We start from the raw sequence: 25,836 nt of genomic DNA, 5'->3' as shown, positions 1-25,836 counted from the left end.
GCAAAAGGTCACTTAATTTTACATATATTAATCTTACATATATTTTGGGACAATTAGGGATGTTATTAATATTTGAAGTCTCCTCAACATGTGTATAAAGTAAAATAAATACTGCCATGTCTTCTGAAAGAAACCAAAAAGTAGGTTGCACACCCCAGATTACATATGCCAATGCTCCATGACTGCACACAGGATGTAGGCCCAGAAACGAGGTTCACAGGCGACTCAAAAAAGTAGGTGGGAGTTGCGTAGTGAACTCCTGTTAATAATCATCGTTCAGACTCCGAGCTGAAGAAGAGCGCTTCCTCTGCCGCGAGGGAGGCGACAGCAGAGCGCGGACAAGGCTGGCGCGCCGTTTCGACTTCTAGGCGTTGGATAATCTTAACTGTACAACATTTAAAATACAACGCTCTGGATACCTTCATATCTAATTTGTTGCTTACAAATGACTTACACTAAAGATGTTCGTGTTGCACAAACTTGGCCAGCGGAAGTTCATGTTTTAGGAAGTCAGAAAGGATTCAGCAACTAAGTTATTCAACACAATATCGAGTTGTAATATAACGTCTTCACCAGCGAATTGGAGGAAAGGTTGAGATGGATACGCACGTTAAAGAAGGGCAACTTTATGTTCAACACCAAAAATTCGGCAAGGTAAGAAAGTCCTCTATACAGCCATTCCAAGAGCGTAACGTAGGCTACCTCTACAAGTCTGTCTGTCTGACAGGACCGCAACATTTCACCGTAAACTCTCCAAATTCGTAGAGAACTAAGTCACGACAACTGTTTGTGTTACTCTTATTGTTACAGACATAAACATTTTGAAGTGTTGTCAGAGAGGTCTGGCTACTTCATAGCCTATCACCATGCTTCAGTTATTGTGTCTTTCGGCGTAGGAATGGATCAATGTCATTTTGGTAATGCAATACAAATGTTATTGCCTTTTCTAAGCCCCCCACGATGGGTTGAAGGCTAGGATTTTATCATGCAATGGCGAGGACGTCTTGTTTTTAAGCCCACAATGAAATGGCTTTAGAGCACTCAGCCATTCTTGCTGCGACATGAGGTGGTCACATGAATGAGTCTCAAGGCTGGAAAACTTAAATCATATAGCAGCAAACTCCATAGCGATGTCGTTTATGACTGATACTCACCACATATAGTCTGTTTTTTGGGGTCATGCCCTTTGTACATAGGTTAGTCCTTGCTTTAAGATTGATGGAAACTGGGCTATTTAGTTGCATGCCAGCACTGCCGATACTTTTCTGTTGTTACGCACATAATTGTAGCCTACACGTTGTGCTTACATTGCATTCTCACGTCAGAATGGGAAATATCCTAACTTTAGGGTTGTTGTTGGTCAGTTTGCTGCGTGTACCGGGCGAATACTACAACTTTCCAGCTTCTCGAATGTGTTTGGTGCTGGCAGCATTCTTTCACCCGCGGGCAACCGGGTGGGTGTGACCAAAAAGGCAGGGTGGGTACCGGGCACGCGCTTGGTCAACACTTAATACGATTGCTTATCATTGTTTGTCGAGCCCGTGTTAACTTTGGTGGATGAAGTAGCCATATGTCTCAACCGTAAACGCAGTGTGTCTTTGGCACATCAATTGGTGGTCACACACATATACATACATACATACACTCACACAAACACATGGTTTAGATGTGGCAGGCTGTCGTTTTAAATCATTGTTCGGTTCCAACCAGCCTGTCTTTTACTTAGGCATGAGGACATTGCATGGTTCCCAGAGAGGGATAACTGCATAGCCCACCATCAGGCTATGGAAACATTGTTTCCTGTGCCAAGTGATAGGGTCTTGAGTTATCAGGGGTGTATCTATCTTTCTCTCGCTCTCTCTCTCTCTTTCTCTCTTTCTCTGTGTGTTTGGGAGGAAGAACATTGCTTTTTCTCAGCCCCAGATGCCGATGTGTGTTTGAATTGAGCTTGATTACAAACACTTGCCGGAATCGGCGGAGGCTCCTTTTCAGTCTTTTCATCTTCACTAAATTCCAGAGCTGGATGGAGCTCCACATACACCTCATTTGATCCTAATGTTTGCCAGACCAGATGCCAAACTGTTTGATTTGTGTCCACTTCACATCCAGCCACAGCGCTAGAAATCTTTTGTTAAAATGTATTAAAGTTTAGGGTTTCAGGAAATGGTAACATAACATGATGATGCCTTTAGTCATTGTTTCCAGTTCAGGGTTTTTTTTTTTTGTTTGCTTGCCCACTGGCCACCACTTCCTAGTAAAGAATGGCCAGACCCAGTCGGATCAGCACTTCCCAGTAAAGAATGGCCAGACCCAGTCGGATCAGCATTTCATAATAGATTTCTACTCTCTTTTTTCCATGTGTGTGTGAGTAGGACAAAGGACAGGGGGCTTGACAGTTGTATTTTGGCTCAACACAAATCCCCAAAACAAAACCCTTCACTCTCATAAACCTTGCTGGCACGCCAACTCCAAATGTGTGTGTGTGTTGTTCCCCTGTTGGTCCGCACTGCCCTGCGTTTGCTCGGTCTGACATTAGTTTAGGGCTTTTGTAGCTTTTGTTTGTTGGCCTGGGAGACAATAAGGAGCCTCTCGCTCACCCAGGCAGGCAGGCAGGCAGGCTGCACGCCCCATGGCCTGGATTTTTTGGGGGCCCAAACCCGGGCTGTGTGTTTGTGTGCGCGGGAGGAGAGCTGATGTTGACTTTGGCCTGCGGCCTCCTCTGGCCCTGTGTTCTCCGGGTCGCCTGCAGCTGCAGAAATCAACACTGTCTGCATCCACGCAAGATGTGGGGAGAGGGAAAGACTAGAGAGGAAGAGGGGGAGAGAGAGAGATGGAAGGGAGGTGAAAAGAAAAGAAAGGAGGAAGAAAAGAGAGCAATGTGATGACCATGTGATTGAGGTGAAGCAAAAGATGGTGAAGGGAAGAGGGTGTGTGTGTGTGTGTGTGTGTGTGTGTGTGTGTGTGTGTGTGTGTGTGTGTGTGTTTTGACAGATATACCTAGGGGTTTAGGCCATGGACATGCATGAAACACTCAGCATGTCCATGGGCTTAAACAGCTTTCAGAAACATTCACACATTTTCTCTCTCTCTCTTTCTCTCCTTCCCTCTCCCTACCACCCTCTCATTCTTTCTCTCCTTCCCCCATTTGTCCCTCACTCCCTGTCCAGACACCACCTTCTGGGATGATGCTAGACGATGGCAGCGGCCTTTATTAGAGAAGAATGTGCCTCGTTAGCTGTTTCAGAATCTCTCACATGTAGTCGGTTTGCTCTCCAACTTGACTCTCTGCTTTTCTACAGGCCACTACGTATAAGGACACTGTTGTCTTGTAGATTGGAACCAGGGAAGACCTTGAAGGGCACCCGGTTCAGAGAGACCAAAGCTCGACGGCCAACATGCCCTATCTTGCCAGGGTTATGTCAGAAATAGTGAAACACACACGCTGCAAAAGTTAACGGGATCTTCCTTAGCCCATGCTACACCCACTTGTTTTTTGCATGATCCTGCTGATTGATATACAAACAACAGTGATAGCATCAGCTTCTGTGGGTGGAGGTAAATATGTAACGTTATGATGGTAACTTGTTAGTGCTGCATTCAGGTGCTACAGACCCACTTGTTAACAGATATTTTAGTGTTGTAAATAGGTTATTTGAAGGTCCCACTTCTGTACCCTGTTTTTACAACTATGATATCTTTCTGCTTTCCCCCCTCCATCACTGACACCATAGTATGATCACAACAAGGACATGTGCTTGTATGTTCAGTGCATGTGCCAGAAATGCAAAGGTCTCAGATTCTCTACAAGGGATGGTGTTAATATTTTATTTATGGAAATGGTGTTGAAGAAGGGACCACTGTACTCTCTGGTTTGCTCCAGTTTTATGTTTATTTACTGGGGTAAAGATGTTGCCATGTTTTATAGGTTAGTAGTCCATTTCCTTCATTCTCAGTGTCAATATGTTGTTCTCTCTCTCTTTTTAAGAAATAGGGCAAGTGATTGAACTGTAGTCTTTCAATTGGTATTTTTCACAGATAATATTATTGGCAGTCATTATATTCTGCAGTTTTGTAGAAAAGTAAATGTTTCAACATAAATGATTTAATATACAAGCCCGGGTACTAGATATCTATAGCACTGCATAGTTAAACAGACATAATTAGCAGCTTTAATATGGATTTTTTAAAGTCCCAGTAATTGTAGAGAATGCATAATGGATATTATATTAGATGTATGAACACGTCTTGTTCATTTAATATGTATACAATGTCGATGTTTGGAGTGGCACAAAACAACAAACAAACAAATCCACAAACAGTTAAACAAAACAGTTCAAATTCACCAAAGAGGATCTAGCTTGGCTAATGGACTAAAAAGAATGCAATTTTCTACTCTTCGGAGTACTCAAAGTGCTTTACATATTAATGTCTCTCAGTTTACCCATTCAGACACACATGCACACACGCCCATGATGAAAGGTGCCATGCAAGGCTCCAACTTGCACATCGGGAGGAGCATTTCCAGTAAATGGCTGCTTTCGGTAGGCCTAATGTGAAATTTCTCACCTATTTCTTTTGGTTTCCTGGATAGGTGTGATACCGTGAACTTCACCCTTGCCATAGGCTTATATGGGAAACTTCACAGTTCCACTTCAGTGTTTTTACTCAAAAGGCAGTAAGGGAACCATAGACTTCGGGTTTATTCCTCACAAGCACTGAGACCTAATCTACTTCATCACATTCCACTGACCTACAATCATTTCACATATTAACTCTCGGTCAGTGTTTGTCTAGTTGCCTTGCCAATCGTAAATAACACTTGTGGAGATAACGATGAAGAGCTGTGTCTCCTGATCAGGCAACTGAATCAGAACAAGTAGCAAATGTTAGCAAACAAGATAGCAAATGTTCCACAAGCATCCTGTCGTTGTAGATCTTGCTGAGCGAGTACGTATATGCAATGTTTCTTTATATGCCATTCAAGTTCCCCAGATGTGCTATTTTTCTGATGCATACTGATAACACCAGCAATGTCTATTGTTATAAATTAGCAGGAAAAAGTAAAAAAAAGAAGCTTCAGTTCTGAGGAGGTCCTGGTAATGAAATTGGCTCAATAGGTCAACCTTTATGTTACAGTTTTTCTTGATCGCTTTGATGCTTGTGTCAACTCTGACATCACGTTTTCAAAATGGTTAACACCCATGTCTGAACAAAAGCACTCTGGCCAAAATGACAAATTTTGCTTGCAAAAGGCCGTCACTCTCTCAAAACACTTAAAACAAAAGCAAATTTTGCCTTCAAATATCACGTCCTGTCGTCAAGTCACTGTGTGATTTCAATCAATCATTTCACACGGGACAACAAAATGTAAAATATAGTTCTCAAAATGAGCATTTTTGCTATGTGTCATTATTCATTCCTCCCAAGATGTAACTGTCATTGACATGTAAGACTTACAGTAAGCACCTAGACAAGAAAAATGTCATTGAACTAGAACTTTTCATTGAAATAGACCATACAGTAAACACCTTTTGTACTGTTTTCTTCACCAAATAGGCAATACAGTACTTTCTCTAAATGTGTCTTAGATCCATACTTGCACATAGCAACACAGAACAGACATGGCATCTCTTATGGATAATGAATGATTGTGCAAAGGAGTTTCACACAGGTGTATCAGAGATTCAGACTTGCATGGAATCTCTAAAAAAAAAGTTTTCCTTTGTTCAGCACTGGGAAACCAATAGCGTTTGGGGTCTTTGAATGACATCTGTGTTAACTGTTTTGCAAAAGGGTGTGAGAAATGGGTTAACCCAATGAAAGTGTGTGAACACATTCGCAAGAGATGACTTCTGCTGTGCAAAGAAGGTGTTCATGAAGACCAAGTGGATCCCAGTTTCTTTAAGCAGGTCAAAGCAAATCGAGAAAAATTGTAACATGTCAGACAGGCCCAAGCAACTCTTTAGGAGTTTAGCTTCACGTGGGCCTGCTGCTGCTAAAGCAACTGCTGCTTCTGCAGAAACTCTCACCCCCCCCCACCCCCTCGACATCGTGTTGAAACCTCACTGTCTTGCTCTATAACGTCCTGTCCTCAACTCTCGGCCTCCTTCACTCCTCTCTATAGAGATTCGCACATCTGAGACACCAAGGAGACGTGGGCAGCAGCCGCTGGTAGCAAAGCAAGGCATGCACTTTATATGGGTTGCAACCTTAAGGGAAGGTTAGGCTTGCATGATCTCCACTGATGGCAAACTGGCTTCACCAGACAGTGATTTGGGTAGGGTTGGGTGGCAAGAAAGGGAACTTGGTGTCATGGCTGTACTTCTCAGTCGCTGTGCTTGGAAGCGCTAGTATGGATGATAGTTTTCACACCCAGAGGCTTATTGCAAAATATAAGGCAACGTTGCAGACTGATTGGTATTGCATTGCTGAATTTGTGTGTGTGTGTGTGTGTGTGTGTGTCTGAATGTCTGTCTCTGTGTGTGTGAATATTCACTCACATGTGTGGCTGCATGTGTGATTGCACCCACACACAAACATACAACCAGTACATTATTCTGTATGATTCGACAGTGACAAATTATATTGAGGAAGTCTCTCTTTCTCTCTCTCTCACTCTCTCTTTCTTTCTCTCTGCCGATTTGCATAATTTCCATCCTGCGCCGCGTTGGGCCGATGACGGTCCTCCTCTCCTTATATGGAGCTAAGGTGGTGTCTGTGCGGTGTGAGCCAGGTGGCTGTCCCTCTTGGCATTGCTCAAGGGCTCATATGCACATTGGAGGGATTTTTCCCCCACAGTTTGTACTGTGCTGACGAGATGGACTGCAGAGTGCACTTGTTTGTCATTTCATTTTGCCACATTTGTTTAAGCATTGAAGGCTTATGTCCTCAATGCAGAAATGTGCATGTCAAACTCTATGTCTATGTTGATATTTGTCCTACATAATTAAAAAGTTTCATATGGTCTTATACACTATTGAATTGTTTGCTTGCTGGACCACTGAAAGTTGAACATAGTGGCCCCATCACTGATGTGTCGAGGCAGTTGTTACTTGGCTTGTGACCGTTAGGCTGTTCAGAGCATAAATGCAAATTTCTTATAGCCACTGCTTTCAACAGACTTTTCGCACGTTACTTGCTTGAATCTCCCATTCCATTAAATCTTGAAATGTCTGTTTTCCTTCCAAAACACAGTGTAATTATATTAAATATTCAGTCTTAAATGTGAAAACAGATTTAATACAAAAGTTGATATTAGCACACTTGTTCACCCAGGCAGTATCATAATAGAGACACATCCACATCTAACTTAAACATGAGAAGAGAGTACGAAAAGTTGTTTCTGCAGTTTGTTTTGTGTTAAAAATTCTTTCTGAAAAGAGAAGTGGTAGGCTATAAGACGCAGGCCCAGACGGTGACATCATACCAGTGGTGTGTGTGTGTGTGTGTGAAAATGAAGGATTAAAGCGTGTGCGCTTTGCATTCAGATTTGTATGGTATCTTGGTTGTCCCCTAGTTATGTAAGTGGTTGTATTAACTGGTCAGTTCTCACACCTCTCCTCCTTGTCCTTTGGAAAGCTTGCAGATGGAACCTGCACCTGCACTCTATCAGAGGAAGCTGAGGATGCTGGGTAGTCCCACACATTTCCTTTACTGTGACAGTTGCTGTTAACACATGTGCAGATGCGGGGAGTTATAGAACGTGTGGTATCAGAGTGTGTGTGTGTGTGTGTGTGTGTGTGCGCATATGTGTGTGTGAAAAAGAGTGAGTGTGTGCGTGGGAAGGAGGGAGTTTCTGAACGACAATCCTCGATCCTCTATCCAGTATAATGTGGCATATGAAGACATGCTGACAAATGGAGACACTGAACAATATTTTCTGGGGCTGCGCAGGTTAAAGCTCCCAGACAGATACTCAGTAGGAGTCACGCCGTCTTCCTGTGATTACGCTTTATTGTACCAGTCCAGTACACATGCTAAAGCCATAACCAAGTAACCCCATTAACACCTATGGTTTTATTATTATCACAGCTTATGTGGTTGTGACATTGGCCATGTAAAGACAAACCCAATTGATACTTCAGATTTAGTAAAAGGTTCAATTCATGTATGTGTATAATTGTTCTACAGTGTGAGAATATTTTGTAAGGTTATTTGTTGTGACATCTGAAAAAGCATACTGAAACTAGACAATCTACCAAACACTGTTGTAGGCCCAAAATATGTGATTAAATATGTGATAAACACCATCTACACTTAGGCCCCCAGGAGTAGTTGAGGATGGTTCAAACTTTGATTTGGCTCTGCTCAGAATCATAACCCATTAAAGGTTGTATGTAGGCCTATCCATTCCAGTAGCTTCTGTCTTGGTTAATGTATTTTAGTATTAGCCCAAGTGGGAATCAACAGGTTCAGTTAACCTCAGCAATGTGTGGACTGTTGAGACATGAGCTGTCCGACAAGCCCAAAGATTAGCATTCTGAATCTATTGCCTCAGCAAACACATACAAGCTAATTCATACTGACATGCTGACTAGGCTATCAGTTACCAAAACATGCAGGACACACACACACACACATCCAAAGCTAATTAAAGGGAAATTCCCAAAGTGCTGCTTTAGTTTGTGTAGGAGTTATTAAATGTCCAGTGACCTTGAATACATCTAGTATTGTTCAGAGTTAGCGGATACAACGCCTTCAGATTGAAGATGTCTTCAATTTCTGTTCATTTGGACAACATGTTCTGCTCTTGGGCGTGTAAGTCCTATATTGAAATGCACAGATTTTCTGTAATCATCGAGTATTTTGTTTCCTCCATTTGTTCTGAAGACAAATATGTTTGCAGGTGTTGTGGGGGTCTGTTGTTGGGGGCATTGTTTTCTTCAGCAATCTCTGCTTTCCTTCCCTCTTTTGTCCCGGTGAAGGAAACCCCCTGATATTCACTGACAGTTAAGTTTCCTTTGGTTATCTAAGTGTTCTGACCATAATTCTTCAAAATGATTTCATTTTCTTTTCTAGAACAAAACTCAGTTTTGATTGATTGGTGATTTTACTTCTAACTTGGGCTAAATCTAATGTCATAAGAAGTGTGCGTGTGTGTGTGTGTGTTGATGCACTTTGGATTTTCCCAGGCATCTGAGATTAGATTCCCCATCAAGAGTCCCTGAATGTATGTTGTTTTCCCTACTTCCCGGTTGGATTTGCTCTTGTGTTTCCCCAAGGTCAAGGACTGCTCTTACTGTATCTGCTGAGACGTGATAACCGTGTTTGGCACCGTCCCTTGCTCTGGCTGTCCGTGTCCATACTGACTCCATATCTGCATCTGTTACTCATCAGCATATATTCTCAGGCCTAATGTATCAATCTTCCCACTGCAACAATAAAGACACTTCCTTGACATTTTAAGTGCTGCTACACTGTATTGACAAAACTGAATAGCTGACATGTTAGATCTGTTGACTGGTACGATTTGAATTACACAAGTCGTTATCCAGGCATATGTTACCTCCCGACTGTTGCGCCCCTCCAATGAATGATGTCTGGTTCTGCTACCCGTACGCTCAGGGTAATCCAAACTTTTCTTTACCTTCCCAAACCTCCTGAAGACCATCTCTTGGTCTTCTCCTGCTATCGAGCAGGAGATTCAGTTTACCTTAAGTGGCAGGTGGCTGGTGGCTAGTCTTTCCAAATATTGGTCTCAAAGCAGGAAATGTGTCATTTCTTCAGAATATTGTTGAACAGTGCTTCATAAGAATCATGGGGGAGCTGTGGTGCAAGTGACAGCATCTCAACCACATTGGGGTCTATGTACCCATGGGGGCCTGGGTTTGATTCCCACGCCATCATTTTCTGATCTCACCCCCATCAATCTCTTTACGTCCTGTCCTGTCAATTAAAGTCAAAACCCCCTCAAAAATACACTTGTGTATACAAACATTTACACTCAGTCACCAAATCAATCCCTTATGTGTATTTTTTTCTTCTCATTCAATCAGAAATGGAAGAAGAATTGGTTTGTGCTCTACCCGGCCAGCCAGAATGGCATCGCCCGTCTGGAGTTCTACGACTGTGGCGGCAGTGGCAGCGAGAAGCCCACCAACACCAAGAAGCTGGACAAGAAGATCATCCGCCTGTCCGAGTGCATCAGCATCCTGCCTGCCGTCACCGAGAGCTGTCCCAAGGAGAACATGGCCGCCTTCTGTGTGGAGACCAACGACAAGACACACGTCTTTGCCGCCGAGAAGCACGTCACCACCGACTGGGTGGAGAAGATGTGTGAGATCGCTTTTCAGGTGAGGGTGGATGTGTGTGGGTGTGTGTGTGTCTTTGTTTGTTTGTGTGTGTGTGTGAGAGAGAGTGTATTCAAAGTGAAAGGGAAATTGGAGTACTTATGCTGCAAATAAGGTGTTCTGAATAAAGATGTTTTCCATTGAAAGAATTCTGATGTATACAGAACCCTATAAATGTGTCAAGGATGTGACGTCAAGGCTAGATTGCTGATTTAAATTTAGTTTTTCCATTGCGCGCATCATGAAACTATGTTCAATCTTATTTTAATCTCTCGTGTATATGAGGCAAAGGTGCAAACAGGTTCACACTCTGCACAGACCTGATGAGTCAGTGACTCCGTGGTCTGTATCTCAGATGGAGGACGAGCAGGGGGGAGAATCACACAAATACAATTTAGCCAATCAAACTGGGAGACGAGTTATGTTAAAGAGGGTTGAATGGGTAGAATATAGCATCAGCTTTAGCATGGCAAAAATGGGCACAAACAAAGAAAAGTGAGAATACAGTCAAGTCGACAGTCGACCCGATCCTCTGTCTACCAAAAGGCCATGAAATGCCAGAGGGGAAGACGGGCAGTGAGTCTGACAAAAGAAGAACATCTTGTCTGGTATCAGTAAGGCTAGGCTAAGGCCCCAGACACTGCTGACCTCCAAGATAGGAACATTTTTGAAGCTTACTCATGTCGCTGATGATATTAGCCTGGACTCTAGTATTGCTCTCCAGCTCCTGTTGCTAGGGCGATAATGTATGTGGCATACTGTGTCCTGTACATGACTACGTTAACGAGGCCCCGTCCACTGCCTCCCACACATCACATGTCCACAGCAGGGTCACGAGAGCTGTCTGAGAGAGTGACCTGGATGACCTTCAGACTGGGGAAAAACTACAGCTCTCGCTCTCTCGGATGACATTTCATGTGGATGTCTGTGGATTTTTAGTGTACTCAAGTTCGGTGGCACTTCTGCATTCTGCCTTTCACATATGCAGCGATGTCGCTACACCTCCGTCAGTCATGTGGAACTCATGTGGAGGGGTGTTTTTTTGTGTAGCTGAGGGAAGTGTAAAAACAATAACGGCCTCCCAAGATCTCCACAACTGTCAATCTCCAGTGGTCACATGAACTCACTCCACTTCCTCAGCAATATTTCCTGCAGGAAAAATGATTGTTTTTGTGTGGGGAAGTTGGAATGTGGTCCATCTTTTTTGCAGGCAAAGGTTCTGATTCTGTTTTGTGTTGTGCACTGCAGGGAGGAAGTGGGTCCCTCATAAGTTCCGACTCCAATGGACAAGAGCTTCAAATGGCCGAGAACCTGATCTACTACTCAAGAGAAGAAGGTACAGGATAACCTTTTACAATTAAGGACCAGTAACGGAAGCTACACCAGGCGCATAACTGAAGTGTTCTGTTCGCGTTGCGTCTGCTGCAACAATTAGTTCGAAAAAAAATAATTTAATGTCTTCTAAAATGGATTTTACGCGCCGTAAACGGAACGCTTCAGTTACGTGCCTGGTGTAGCTTCCCTGTAAGATGTATGTCAGGTTTTTCTGCATCATTGAACCAGTAATATTATAAGCGCATGAAATATATGAATGAAGTACAGATCACATATTTTAATGTGCAAATATTTATATATGATGTAAATGAAAACAATCATGGAACACAAAAGAAATATCATAATGGAAGGAATATTATCACCATGAAATATCAGATGGAAGTAATCCTCCTACATAGTGATTTTGAACGCATGAGTGCAAATGATACTGGAATGACACAATGCATTGTCATTTAATAATTTATGCTATCACTTGAATAATGTCAACATATCTGAGAGAAAAGTTCCTCACTGGCTCTTCTCTCTGTGGCCTACAGACATGTTGAAACTGAAACAGACTTCTTTTAGATGTTTTCATTTTGGCTGTGTGCATACTGAATGTCGATGCCTCTTTTAGACAAATTTACACAGACTGGGTCTCTCTCTGTGTGTCTTTCTCTCACTGACGTGCATGCAGAGCTAGGCTTGTATCAGAGGAATACTGGCACCAGTTGCATGTTGTTATAGTTACCTCCACAGTTACAGGAAGGGGTCTCCCTTACATCACTTCCTGTTGCATCTGGGTTCCTTGACAGGCGGTCTTTTGAACGGGGAAGGGTAATTCCCCTCCTGTCACATGTTAGACACAGCTTAGTGACAAAAACAGGGACTAAAGTTTTAATGTGTTTACACTTTACAGTTAGGAAGTTCGCTGTCTATCTTCTATAGCCACACGCAACACACACAAAATCCCACCATGGGCCCGTCCCTTCCCCCATTACTGGGAATGAATTCAAGTGTTTCAGAGAACTGAAGACGGTAATTTATATTGTAGGTTGTCAATAGCTAGACTTGCACTTTATCTAATTCAGGGTACATCCCTTCATATCACTGTGTGCACTATGTACAACAGTGTGTGGTACTTCTTGGATTCTTTTTGGGAAATTTTTCTGAGGAAAGGGAGGTGATACGTTATACTTGCATAAAAGCACAGACCACAATCATCAGTTCTGGCTAAAGGTTGTTGATATTAGAACTCAACAGGCAAATATACACTATTTATTTCATGTTCCTGAAACAAATGGCCTTTGTTGTTGATGGTTGGAATAGTATATGACTCGGTCCGAGTCACTTTGCTATTTACAGAGGGAGGAGTTGGCACGAACACTGGAGTTTGTTAAAGTGCTCACAGGGGGCGAACAGTTACAGGAACATTTGCATTTTCTGTGCACGTTTGGATTCAGGGATTAGTTTGTTGCAGCCAGCTATGAGCCTCTAGCAGACGCTTGCTTGTCTCAGAAGTTGTTGGTTTATGAATGTGCTTGCCCATACATGAAACAAAGGGCCCATTTTTAACCTCTGGGTTAACTGACACTCTGTTTTTATCTGTGGGAGTTGGTGCTAATAGCATGTGAAAGTCTATTTACTGTGTGGGTCTGTTTCACCGTTAAAATATCTCACCGCACCCTCAAGACATAGGCCTGTCGTGGCTAGACCGCATGGACAATTCACTGTCTACTAGGAGGTGTAGGTAACATTATGACTACACTCCTGTAACACTGACACAGAGGGCCTTCAAAGACCTCTGGTTACTGACTGCTAATTTCTGGAGGTGCATGTTTAGCTTTATATGTCTCTCTTCTGTCCGGTTCTTTCGAGAAAATGGAGAATCACCTTGTGCCCTGTAAAAACATATGCATGTCATTACCACCACTCTCAAGCTGTATTTACATAAGAGAACCATGGCGTAAGACATACAGCTTTCTGCATGAAAGCATACCATAAACACTTGTGGTTTGTTTATGTACAGTACATGTCATGTACACTCAACTACAATGTTCAAAGGGCAAGCTGGTTGAAGTATTCAAAGACGTGAATTTGAACTTGCTTACTTCAAAGCCAATGTTAACTCAAATTTGGGTCTTAATGATGTGTTGTTCCTAACCCCAGAGGAGGAATGTTGGTGAAAGATGGTGATGTTCAGAGCCTAACTCACACTGAACCGTGCTTTGGCCCTCACAGTGAACGAGTTCTGGGTGACGGTGCAGCGGACAGAGGCCTCGGAGCGCTGCAGTCTGATGGGAAGCTACTGGCTGAAGGCCGACGGCGAGAGCCTGATCCTCAAAGACCCCAAAAGCAAGAGGAGCCTGCTGGTGTGGCCCTATAAGCTGCTGCGCCGCTATGGAAGAGACCGGGTAAGGGTCCACTCAAAGATTCAAAGATTTTTTTTTACCCTACAATATTCAGTGCTTTGAATACATGATAAAGCACTATACAAATAAAATGTATTATTATTATTACTGTATTATCAACCGTCTTTGGTCCATTGGCTGGAATTGGGTCCATTTTGAAGTGCATTCACAGGGTTGGGGTCTTCTGGGTCCTCCACTCTTTTGTTTGGGAATAAGGTGGCTCAATCCACTTTTGTTTACTTTGCATGTCTCATTTACATTTCCCTCTTGACCATGACCTTGTGGATATGTGGTTCCTATTGCTCCGGAAATACCAGGGTTCAAACTGGGTGTGTCAAAGAGTTAAAAGTCTGGGTTAAACGTCACCCACGCAAATACTCACGCCTTTTGAATGGGCTTGAGCTCTTACACAAGGAATGTGGGTGGGAAGGGAGGGAGTGTGAATTGGTCTGTTTGCACACGTGCAGCCTCACTACCGATGATGGGCCTCATGCTAAATCTGACAGCTCAGACAGGAACTCGAAAGCCACAGTTGTTTCCAAGTCTGCTTCCTGCTGGTGCCATGGTAACTAGCTTTTTACAGGAAACTGGCCTTCCTCTTTTCCCGTCAGAGTAGGCAGGAAGGTGGTGATTGAGAACTGGGCCACCAAGGCCTTCGTTTTACCATGGCACAATATCTGTTATCCTCCTTGTGCTTCTTAGTTACATGGACACAAATACAGTAAATAGATCAAATTAGGTGACCCCAACATATTATATCTGTTATAGGCTGCTGAAAAATTAAGAGCAGAAAATAATGACATTTCTCTGTTTTTTAACTGTCTCCAGGTGATGTTTTCCTTCGAGGCGGGTCGGCGCTGTGAATCTGGTCCGGGAAACTTCACCTTTGAGACCAAGCAGGGCAACGAGATTTTCCTGATCGTGGAGAGCTGCATCCGCGAGCAGAAAGCTCAGGCCGAGGACCGCCACCAGAGCTGCCCGTCGTTGGACCCTGACTGCCCTGCCCTGCAGCAGATCCGCATCGCCATTGCCGAGGGAAACGCCCGCGAACCCGACGGTGACTCTGGCGGCAGCAAGCCCGGCTCGGCCGATGGGGTTTTCGGCCGAAGGGAGGGCGCCGACGGCAAGCACCTGAAGGGTCGCACCCTGCCAGAACCCCCCGCCACGGTCGCTGGCACTCCGCCTCGCTCCCCCCTGCACCGAGGGTCCAGGAGTGATCCTCCATCTCTGGACGACCAGACCAATCTCTACTCCGAACCGGCCGACTCGGTGCGCATTCCGCCCAACCCTGTCGAGTGCCTGTACTCGGACCCAGTGGACAGCATCAAGGGCGCCTCCAGCCCGCGACTCCGACCCCTGGGCGACGAAGGCGGGAGCCGTCAACACTCCTCCAACAAACCCGAGCCCTTCTATTCGGACATTTACGACCGGGTGACCCTCGACCTGACCCAGCGGACTGCCGGCATGTCGCTGGACAGGGTCGGGAGACGGCCGGCCGAGGGCGGCCGGGCCGAACACATCTACGACGAGCCCGAGGGCCGCGCCGGCACCCAGTCCACCTCGTTGCCGCCAATCCCCTCGCTCTACGACGAGGCCCGACTGGACGCGCAGGCCTGGAGGACCCGAGGGATGGACGAATCGCAGGGCCACGAGGTCCCCTACAACGCCTCGCTAGACGACTACTCGGTTCCGGCCTATGGCAAGCCGCAGCCCTTGGCCACCGCCCGGCCCAAGCCCGCTCCCAAGCCCGCCCCCAAGCCTGTCAAAGCACCGCGGAAAGAGCCTCCACCACTGCCTCAGGGGAAGGCCAGCGCCAACCTGAACAACAACAACAGCAGCAGCGGCAGTAACGGCAACCAGAATAGAGGGGGTGCAGGCGTGGTGAGCAAGCACGTGGAGCTCTACAGCAAGGTGTCCAAGCACAAGCCTCCTGCCAACACTTGGTACCCTAATGCCATTCGCTCCCCAGACATCATTTACGACAACCTGGGGGATATCTGAGTCTTCCCGACAACCCCCGAGAGGGGCTTGGATCCCCTTCCGAAATCGTCGGCAGCAAACCTCTGTGCCTTTAAATTGGCTGTGTCATTTCTGCAGACTTTGGTGAGGTGGGAGGAGAGAATTGTGGAACTAGATTCCGAAACCCTCCGATATGGGGCCCCTCAAGCAATGTCGATGAGAGTTGCCAGCGATTTGCTTTTTGTGGCACTTGACTGTTGACGCAGTGCTTTTAACAAGGCCACAGAGACAGCGCCAGCCAGATCTGAAGTCAAAGTTGGGCACAGAAGGGATTAAGAAATGATCACATTCGATCTAAGGGCACGAATGTGAATTGTGTCCCTTTTACAGTTGACATTGCTCGTCAGGTGGAATGGATATTGACGACCAGCTCTATTTCTGGAGTGGATGTCAGAGTATGCTCTTAACTGGAATAAGACACAGTTTTGCACTTCTTTTCAATGAACCACTTCCCCAAACGCAAATGAGTCTGTGATGTTTTTTAAATAAGAGAACGAAAATGTAAATTATTTAACAAATCCTGTTGCCTTGACTGTCTTACATTTCATGACTGCTATTTTGAAATAGACAGGAAATCACTACACAGAAACCAAACCTGTGTTTTCCTATGTACAGATCATTTTTAATGCAAAGAGATTAACCCATAACTGTTTGTGTGTGTGTTTGTGTGTGTCCATCAAAGAAACAGCTGTGCTGTTGTAAATATGTTACGGACATCAGTAATAATAAAAAAAAAAGAAACCAAACCAATGAAAAGCATCTTGTTCCTCTCGTCACGTCATCCTCAAAGTACTCTAGAAATGTCTCTTTGTGCCCCAAAATATCTAACGACTTTGTGTTTTTGTTTCCGAGTTGGTTACCAAGGCCTGAGAGAGGCCATGAAATCACCCTGAATGCTCTTTCCCTCTCTCCACTCATCCTCTCTTTCCATCCTTTCTTCTCCGTTGTCTGGTTGTCCCAAGTGACCACTAAAGGCCGCCAGCACAGCTCGAGCATGGCCATCATAGCCGGTGAATATTAACCAGTCCTGGAAAAAAGGACCCTTATATTGGGGAGAGAGAAGGTTTAAGCGAAGGTCTGAAAATCTTGGCTAAATTAATCTTACGTCTGCCCCTGGCTCTGCTCAGCAGCACAAGCTGTTCCTTGTCTGTCCCCCCCCCCCCTCTCTCCCTCTCTCGGTTTCCCCTCTCCCTGAATCTTTCCTTCCCCCTGTCTAGAGATGTTATTTTCTTAAGCAGGCAGCCCCGCTGCCCTGCCAAAGCCCTGATCTATTTATCACATTGTTCCTCTTGCTTTCAGATCTGAACATGGTGAATGAAAAAAACAGTCCTCGTGTGTTTGCCACTGAAAAAAAAAAGAGAATACAAAAACAATAAAACCCTTTAGGCCAGGGTACACCTGAAGAGACAGAAATGCACAAATCTATTTGGTGCCATCTCTGCTATGTCATTTCTTTTCCCTCTATTGCTTTTAAACACTGTTAGCTTGAGGCCAATCTTGCCAGGCTAAATGTAACTACAGTATTTCCCCCAGATGGACTATGTACTGCATATGATGTGATGTAACAGACAAGTGTGACAGTGGGCCATCATTCAGTATGTGGGTATTGGTTTATGGATATCAGCATTGTCAAATTCTTTCAGCGGAGATGAACTAAGGTGAAGGAAGGTGTCCACTGATTTACATTCAGGGGGCTATTGAAACACTAGCAGCTGTTTGTAAAGACAGTAATGAAAAGAAAGTGCCATTAATGTCACTGATCGAAAGGTCACCCTGATAAGGAAGTACTTCGGCTTGTTTTTCAGCACCTCCCCTCCGCCACGATGACCTTTAGACGGCCAGTTATTACCCAGCGCAGCCGATTTATTTCAGTGCCTCTATGAAACCTGCACTTTACCGTACAATTCAACTTCAATGGTCTCTGATCGGAGGCCATTTCCTTTTGTCATCCGAATGTAATATCTATTATACTGTAAGCCCAGACTCTCACCACCACTTTATTTACCTATCAGACACAGTTATCTGATGCAGCAGTGCAGACACACGCTGCTGACTAAAAAAAGAAATGAGAAAAAAAGATGGGTTAATTTTGAGTTGGCCGGCTCGTTCAATTTCTCTAAATTTGGCTTCCTCTTTTTCGAGGCTATTGCGTTTCTGTTTCCATTGTGTCGCTCTGAGACAATGACAGGAAAAGGGGAGGAGTGGGCAGAGGAGTCCAGCAGACTCGTGAAATAGTGGACCAGACAAAACCAGCTTACATAACTAACAGGACTTTTGGAGTTGGTCTTTTTGTTGGGCGATTTGTATGATGTTTAGGCTTTGCTATGACGACGCTGCACTGTTTCCTGAACATCCGATGTGGTATCATGAGACCACACAAGCAAATGGTGAAAACCACAGCAGTGAATGTTATGAAACCGTTATGATTCAACCCTGTTGATGTCAAATCTGCACGTATAGTATGAAGGATGCTGTTACAACTACTTTCAACTTGTGTGAAAATGTGTCTGTTGCAGGGGCCTGGGAGTTCCTTGGTGTCACAGTCATAATAATGAAGTTCACACAATGTCTGCTGCTTATTGAGGTGACCTCTATGGAATGTTTGCAGATAGTTGGAGTGTTTGGAATGCTCAATGGTGTTTTAAGCCCCCAACGTCATCTTCCAGGCAGTGCTGCCACCGTCGACTTAAAGGCACCTAATCCTAACCCTAACTATAACCCTATCCTTCACCCATGCCTAACCCTAGCTCCTTCCAGGCAGCGCTGCCTTGAAGACAATGTTGGGGGCTTTAAACACCAAGAAACCTTTGAAATGGGTGCAAATCAGGCCAAGTGTGCCTCTATTTGCTGTACCAGTTGCATCCATCTGAACTCTGAACAAGGCTATTTATGGAAAAAATCTTCAGTCATTCCACTTCCCACTGACATTCCACTTACGTTTTCCACGGAGGTTTGGTCAAAGGGGCACACTGCAGACTCCCATTTCTCTCCGGTTATGTAAACTGTTTTTTTTTTTCTACACAAAATCTTAGTCATTCTTGCTGCTGTGAATAATGGTCTTTGATGAAGCAAAGGGCCATGCCTGTTTGGAAAGTCAGACACAGTTCGACTGCACTGGAAATTTATTCCGTTGGCTTTACATGTGTATCCGGCACATTGATTCTTTAGATCAACAACAGCTTGAAATGATTTAGAGAGCATTTCATAACATCGTTCCCATAATGACAAATCTGAGAAATAGATTTTTTTTTTTTTTTTTTAAGTTGCACAGATGGGAACAACAATAAAAGGAGGAGGCTCGTGAGTGGGCCTTTCTTGAAATGTGACCAATAGTCACATTACAAAACCACAACAGTGCTTCGGGGAGGGCCGACGAACTCCTCCACAGCGAGGGAGAGCCGGTAGACGAGTGTCAGAAGCCCGTCCACATCTGGTCTCTCGGTAGATGAGCTTGGCATGGCCACTGTCTCCTCATGGGGCAGAGCTGAAATGGGTTCAACAACACAAGCCATGTCTCCTTGATTTACTGCACACATGCAGTAACCACACAGACACTAAATAGAATTGTGAGAGTACTGACTGTTTGAGGAATAAAGTCTTTGTGGAATTCTCATTAAGAAATACTTCTACACCGTCTCAAGAATCACTTTTAAAAATGTAGTTTCTGGATTTAAGGAGATTTTCTGGAATTTACCACAGTAAAGTAACTAGCCCTGTTGCTGTTTCTCTGAACCAAAGGAGGAGGATTACAAACGAAACGCACTAAAACTGCTGCCATGTTTCCCCAAGGGAAAGCTCCAGCTCGGCATGTGGAATGAAGCTGCATGCCTCTGGAAGGCTGTTAGATGTGTCAGTGTTTTCTTTCGGTTATTCACTTCTTTTTTCCCCCTTCTTCTTTTTTCCCCCCCCGTTAAGCGATGCCTTGTGCTGCCTACGGTCCCCACGCTAGCCCTCTCGGGGGAGAACACATGCTGGCGACATCAACCCCTCGGAGCCGAGTGGTTTCCTTCTCGAGGCTTGACCTTCGGGTGAGCACACGAGGGCCAACGCCGCTCCTCGCCCTCCACGTCATCGCCTGAAAATCCGTTACTATTTGCATGCGCGTCTTCGAGTGGTTGAAAAGAAAAAGAAAAAAAAACGGCTGACATTAAAATGTCACCCTGAAAGTTGTGTCATTTTGTCACCTTTTGCCTTCGAGGGTGTTGTTCCGCGAGAACAGATGTGTGTGTGTGTGTAGACGTGTGAATAGCCCCTGTTGCGCTTTGACGTGCGGCCAGTTACGGCAGTGGTGTGGGCAGCGGATGGTGGGTGGAATGGCGGTCTGGCTAATGAGAGGACGGCATGCGCTCAGAGGGAGAGAGGGGCGCTTTGATGAGCCTCTCAGCAGTACCCCCCCCCCCCCCCACCACACCCCACACCCTCCTCTACAGAGCTAACCAGCCCCATCCTCTCCCTCCTCCCACCTTCTAGAACAGTCTGCCTCCAGAGGACCTAACCAGTTCCTAGTTATGGGAGAAGGGATGAATAGATGTCTCTTTTTCTCTTCTCGTTTTTTTTTTGCTCTCTCTCTCTCTTTCTCTCTCTCTCTTTCGTTCTCTATCACCCAGTGGTGGCCACAGTCCCAGAGCACAGTGGAGTCCTTTGACCACAAGCCTAGAGGTCATGAGGGAGAGGGAGAGAGAGTGAGGAGGAAGAGAGAGAGAGAGAGAGAGAGAGAGAGAACAACGCAGAGTGAGTGACAATGCCTTCACTCTTTCACTTCACTAACTATTTCCTCTACACTCTCATCACAGCCATGTAACGTTTCACCTCCTTTCTATTTGGGAGCAAGAGAGGAGAACTACTCCCTCTAACAAAAAAATAGCAAAATTATTATTTATTTATTTTACGGTTTGCGGTTCCGCATTTATTTGTGCTTTTCTTGCTTGCCTCAGCATTCTCCTTCTGGTGAGGGGGACTTTTTTTGTTGAGAACTTTCCTTTTCGTCCTACTTGCGGTCCAGTGGCGGCTATAACCACTAGTACCCCTCTCTCCTCCCCACTGGGGGAGTGTGGCGGGAGGCCTTTGCTCATATAAAACTGTCTGATGTTCTTCAGTGAAGGTAAATGGCAGTGCTAATTAATGAGGCTACAGGGCTCTCCCCCCTTGTCAACAGAGATATGAGGGCTTCTTGTTTTATGGTGTCTGGGGCTGGCACACACCATGTCTCTTCCGACATAATGAAGTATTTTATCCGCGTGCGAGCTAATGCTTCACAGCTGTGTGTGTGTGTGTGTGTGTGTGTGTGTGTGTGTGTGTGTGTGTGTGTGTGTGTGTGTGTGTGTGTGTGTGTGTGTGTGTGTGTGTGTGTCTAAAAGAATGATTCAGCTGAACTATGAGTCTGTCTCAATCGCCACAAACACTCCCTCTGAGAGGACTACTGCAGAACTAAACAGAGATTTGACAGCGGAGCTGATAAGGCTCAGTGTACTCTGCTGTGTGTGTGTTTTGTATTCATGCAGAGTACAGCTTGTCAGCATTGCTTTAAGGAGGTCAAAGTTCATCACTGCAGCTATTCTATTCAGTGGAAAAAGAGGTAGAACCAGGGGAATGAAGTTCAAGAACCTTCACTACACTTGACTGTCTCGCACCATTTTGGTAATCTGTGCGTGCTGCTGGTCATTTCATTCTGGGTTCATGAGCGGTCAGTGACCTCACCTGCACATGCTACAGCATCATGATGAGGTCGTCGTCGTCGTCACTCTCGCCCAGGCAGGAGGAGGACGAGGGCTTGGAGAAGGTGAGCGGCGGCCGGGAGCTCTTCGCTGGGGGGCCCGAGGGGGGCGGGAGGGGAGCTACGGTGGCCCGCGCTCGAGCCTGCTGAGACTGACGCCCGTGAGACTGCAGAGAGGGAAGAGAGAGAGAGAGAGAGAGAGAGAGAGAGAGGGTGGGGGGAGAGAGAGAGAGAGAGACACAGAATTGGGAGGTTGAAGAAGTCAGGGAGGGAGGGAGGAAGAGAGAGAGACACAGAATTGGGAGGTTGAAGAAGTCAGGGAGGGAGAGAGAGAGAGAGAGAGAGAGAGAGAGAGAGAGAGAGACACAGAATTGGGAGGTTGAAGAAGTCAGGGAGGGAGGGAGAGAGAGAGAGAGAGAGAGAGAGAGAGAGAGGGGGGGGGGAGAGAGAGAGAGAAAGAAAGAACGATCATGTTAGAGACTCGTAGGAGAGATATAGAAGCAGGCAGAAGAGGTAAACTGGGGTCAAACAAAAGAAGAACCAATGAAAGGACAGAAGCTGCTGATGGGAAACCGAAACAGTGACGGAGAGAAACTGGAAGTGCCGTCCACATTCCTGCTGTGCATGGAGGAATGCCGGGCGGCCGGCCGGCCGTCGAGTCCCAGTGTCACCCACCCTCGGGCCACAGAGGACAGGATGATGACAGACGGCGCATGCCGCGGGCCTCCGCAGGCTGATAGCCACAACATCGTCTCTCCGCTTACACAGCCTACGAAATCTGTGTCACAATGTGACGTGTGTGCAACATTCTAATTACGGCATATCAAACACGGCCTATCCAAAGCATGGGAGCATTTCACTCAATAGTCAAAGTAAAAATAACATGGGACTACTTCACTCAGTGGTCAAAATAGTAGGCAGACACAACAGGGTCACACTGGTACGCTTGAGTCATATAGTTTGGCGTTAAAACTGGGCCAGACCAGACATAATAAACAGCTTTGCATGTGACTACTCCTGTGCTGGTCAGTAAATATTATGGCTAGATCAGCAGTGTGTGTGTGCGCGCTTTCACATTCTGATTCTATACCTCATAGAAAATGGAGGCTAATGTTACAAGCATTAGTGTGTGTCTGTGTCTATGTTTGTTTGTTTGTGTGTGTGTGTGTGTGTGTGTGTGTGCATGTGCGAGTGTTTGAGCGTGTGTTTGAGCATGCGTTTGTGTGTGTGCGTGTGTGCTACAGCATGCGTGGGTGTTGAGCCACAGCCGCAGAAGCTGGTTTCATTCTTGGCTGTCACAGGCCAAACTTCCCTATTCTACATCTACATACCGTACACAGACTGTCTATAAACTGTACACACACACACACACACAGACAGACACCCATAATGAAAAGAAAAGCACACACAGACAGACAGACAGACACACCTGCAATAAAAACACACACACACACACACACACACACACACACACACACACACACACACACACACCTGCTCTCATTCACTGTTCCCTGCACAGCCCTACCGCGCCATTCGGCCTTTCTGCAGTTCAAGTCTGCATTCCGGTCACGTCTGTCCACACAAATGCTTAAACGCAAACAGAGTCCCAGCAGCACTCCCTTCCCTACCCACCGCACCAATCTGCTCCTCTCCAACTGAAAGGGCCCTTTAGAGGGCAGCCCCGTGGAGAGGAGAGGAGAGGAGAGAGAGAGAGAGAGCGAGAGAGAGAGGAGAGGAGAGGAGAGAAGAGAGAGAGAGAGAGAGAGGAGAGAGAGAGAGGAGAGAGAGAGAGAGGAGACGGAGAGAGAGAGAGAGAGAGAGAGAGAGAGAGAGAGAGGAGAAAGAGAGGGCTGAGGTGGGGTGCTGCCGCTGGAGGTCCACAAGGGGCTGCCTGACCTGCCGGGCCATGGAGCCCTCTGGTGGCCGTACTGGCGGCTCCCTGCGCTGGCTCTGCCCGCCGGGGCTCACCCCAGCACCGTGGCCCTGGGAGTGGGTCGGGGTCGGGGTCGGGGTCTGGTCCTGCCTGCGGTAGGGGTGGGCCGGTCGCGAGGCCAGGCTGCGCATCCTCAGGTGCGGGTAGAGGTTGGTGCCCAGGCACAAGGGGTTGAAGACGGGGTCCTCCTCTAGCGACTGCAGGGAGTTCTGAGGAAGCAGGGGGGGGGGGGGGGGGGTAGACACAGAAACTGTGTTTAAGCCATGTACAGTAATATCATTTCCTCTCATGCACAGGTACACATGAGAGTTTATTGTAATGATGCTGAAGACGAAGAAGCATTTGAACAATGAAATGCACCCCTATGAACCTGCCTCTGGGGTTGACATACTATTATGTCTGACCAAACCTCTAGGCTTCCTTAAGTCAAAGTTATGAACCTCTTAAGCACTCTTACCCCTGCAGTAGCTGCTTTCATTTAAAGGAGGTTCAGTTTAAGGAACAGGTCTTGTAAGAGGGTTTTAATGTGGGTGGGGGTGGTTTCAAGGTGAAGGCAGACCTACAGCGCTGTGTGTGTGTGTGTGTGTGTGTGTGTGTGTGTGTGTGTGTGTGTGTTTCTGTATGAATGTGCACGTTTGTGTGCGCCTTTGTGGTCTGTGCATGCGTATGTGCATTTCAAAGCACATCCTATGCACATCCTATGCAGCGTGGCACGTTTTTAAACGCAATGATCTGACCATCGTAATAAATATATTTCATTGGTTGTAAGAGTGTGTTTCCGTGGTGACAATATTTGAACAAACTCCTACAGCTGATAAAAACAGATAGAATTTCACAAAATGAGTAATTTTTTTAATGTTTTGTGGGAAGTTAATCCTTTTCTTTTACCTTTTCACAACCTTTACGTCCTGCAAATGTAATAATTATTGCGTTGGTGGTAACAGTTATTACGTTTGCAGGAAATTATTATTAGTGGAGCTGTTAAGCTTTGCATAAGCTTTGACGTGGAGGTATTCTTAGTTTAAGAATCAGATTTTAGAATCAGTTCAGTTAGTACGTTTCCTTTGGAACTGGTTTTGAAAACAGGACATGTTTTTTGTTGATGTTTATTTATCATGTTGCTATTATTAGGGGTGTTACCTTGACCTACTCCATGATGTTGACCTCTAAGAGGGATATTAGTGTTATAAATGAGCTTCACATGCCTGGAAACATGGAAAAGCATGTTTGGTTTACATTTCTATCACATTTAGATCCAAAGATCAGTGTTGGGAACGTTACTTTAAAAAAGTAATTAGTTATAGTTACTCACTACTTGTTCCAAAAAGTAACTGAGTTAGTAACTGAATTACTCTATGATAAGAGTAACTCGTTACCAGGGAAAGTAACTATTTGCGTTACTGTTAAAAAAAAAGTTGCTATATGTCAAAGAATTTGGATTTTTTGAGCAGTTTTGAAAAGCCAGTTGAAATTAGTAGAACAGACAGGTGTTTGTAGGCTACATAACTTTCGATATTTATTAGATAGATAGATAGATAGATAGATAGATACTTTATTGATCCCCAAGGGGAAATTGTACATTGACAGACCTACGGTTGACTTCAGCCTGTGTCATAGGTTTTTGTTGTGAGGCAGAAAGATCTAGCTTTTGCTGCTTGGAGGACATTGCTCCGAGTCCTTCTTTGCTAGTGGATGGCGAGCTACTGTATCATCTCTGGTGGAGGGGGGCTATCGATGTTTTTGGCTACTAGCGTGTGTGAGATGCCTCATTAAATTAGAGTTGCTTACAACGGATGTCGACAAAGTCTTCGCTCCTGGACATAATGTACACATTACATGCACGTTCTTGCCTTTGACCACAATGAATTTGAAGTAGTGCTTATATCTCCACCTTGAAAATGCCAACTTTTCATCGGATTGCTCCTGACCTCTGCTGTTTCATCGAATCTCTACTTTAGCTGTTGCGTGTGTGTGGCGCGTGTGCTGGCAAGTGTGTAAAAACACTGGCTCTGATTGGCTATCATGAAACATGACTCTGCCTTAGCCAATCCTAATCGCTTACGTCGTTATTAACCCACCTCCTCACTAGCTGTGAGCCAGGGGTGCGTTCGGATTACACAGTTCAATCAATTATTCAATCAATGCAAAGTAAGT

At 45.3% G+C, this 25,836-nt stretch overlaps 2 protein-coding genes across 2 annotated transcripts in view; one reads left to right on the top strand and one right to left on the bottom strand.

Annotated features, from left to right (window-relative positions):
• Nucleotides 1–264: 264 nt before the first annotated feature.
• Nucleotides 265–16,773, top strand: dok1b (docking protein 1b). Its single transcript, XM_076289218.1, has 5 exons — nt 265–654; nt 9,996–10,292; nt 11,538–11,625; nt 13,845–14,017; nt 14,843–16,773. The coding sequence occupies exons 1-5, from the start codon at nt 598–600 to the stop codon at nt 16,013–16,015; spliced, it is 1,788 nt and encodes a 595-aa protein (XP_076145333.1). The 5' UTR covers nt 265–597; the 3' UTR covers nt 16,016–16,773.
• Nucleotides 16,774–21,739: 4,966 nt separating this feature from the next.
• The window catches only part of m1ap (meiosis 1 associated protein), a 27,818-nt gene continuing 23,721 nt past the window's right edge, over nt 21,740–25,836 (bottom strand). The window contains exons 8-9 of the mRNA XM_076288390.1: nt 23,646–23,891; nt 21,740–21,913 (exon numbers count right to left, since the gene is read on the bottom strand). Of these exons, the coding sequence (XP_076144505.1) occupies nt 21,740–21,913; nt 23,646–23,891 (420 nt within the window). The remainder of the gene's footprint in view (nt 21,914–23,645; nt 23,892–25,836) is intronic.

This window comes from Alosa pseudoharengus, unplaced genomic scaffold, assembly GCF_046254945.1.
Source record: "Alosa pseudoharengus isolate Yale_2024_CS ecotype anadromous, Long Island Sound unplaced genomic scaffold, YU_APseudo_1.1 YU_APseudo_1.1_scf_17, whole genome shotgun sequence".
In the NCBI taxonomy this organism is placed as follows: Eukaryota; Metazoa; Chordata; class Actinopteri; order Clupeiformes; family Clupeidae; genus Alosa; species Alosa pseudoharengus.
The sequence above is the reverse complement of the archived record's forward strand: the minus strand, read 5'-3'. Positions and strand labels throughout refer to the sequence as shown.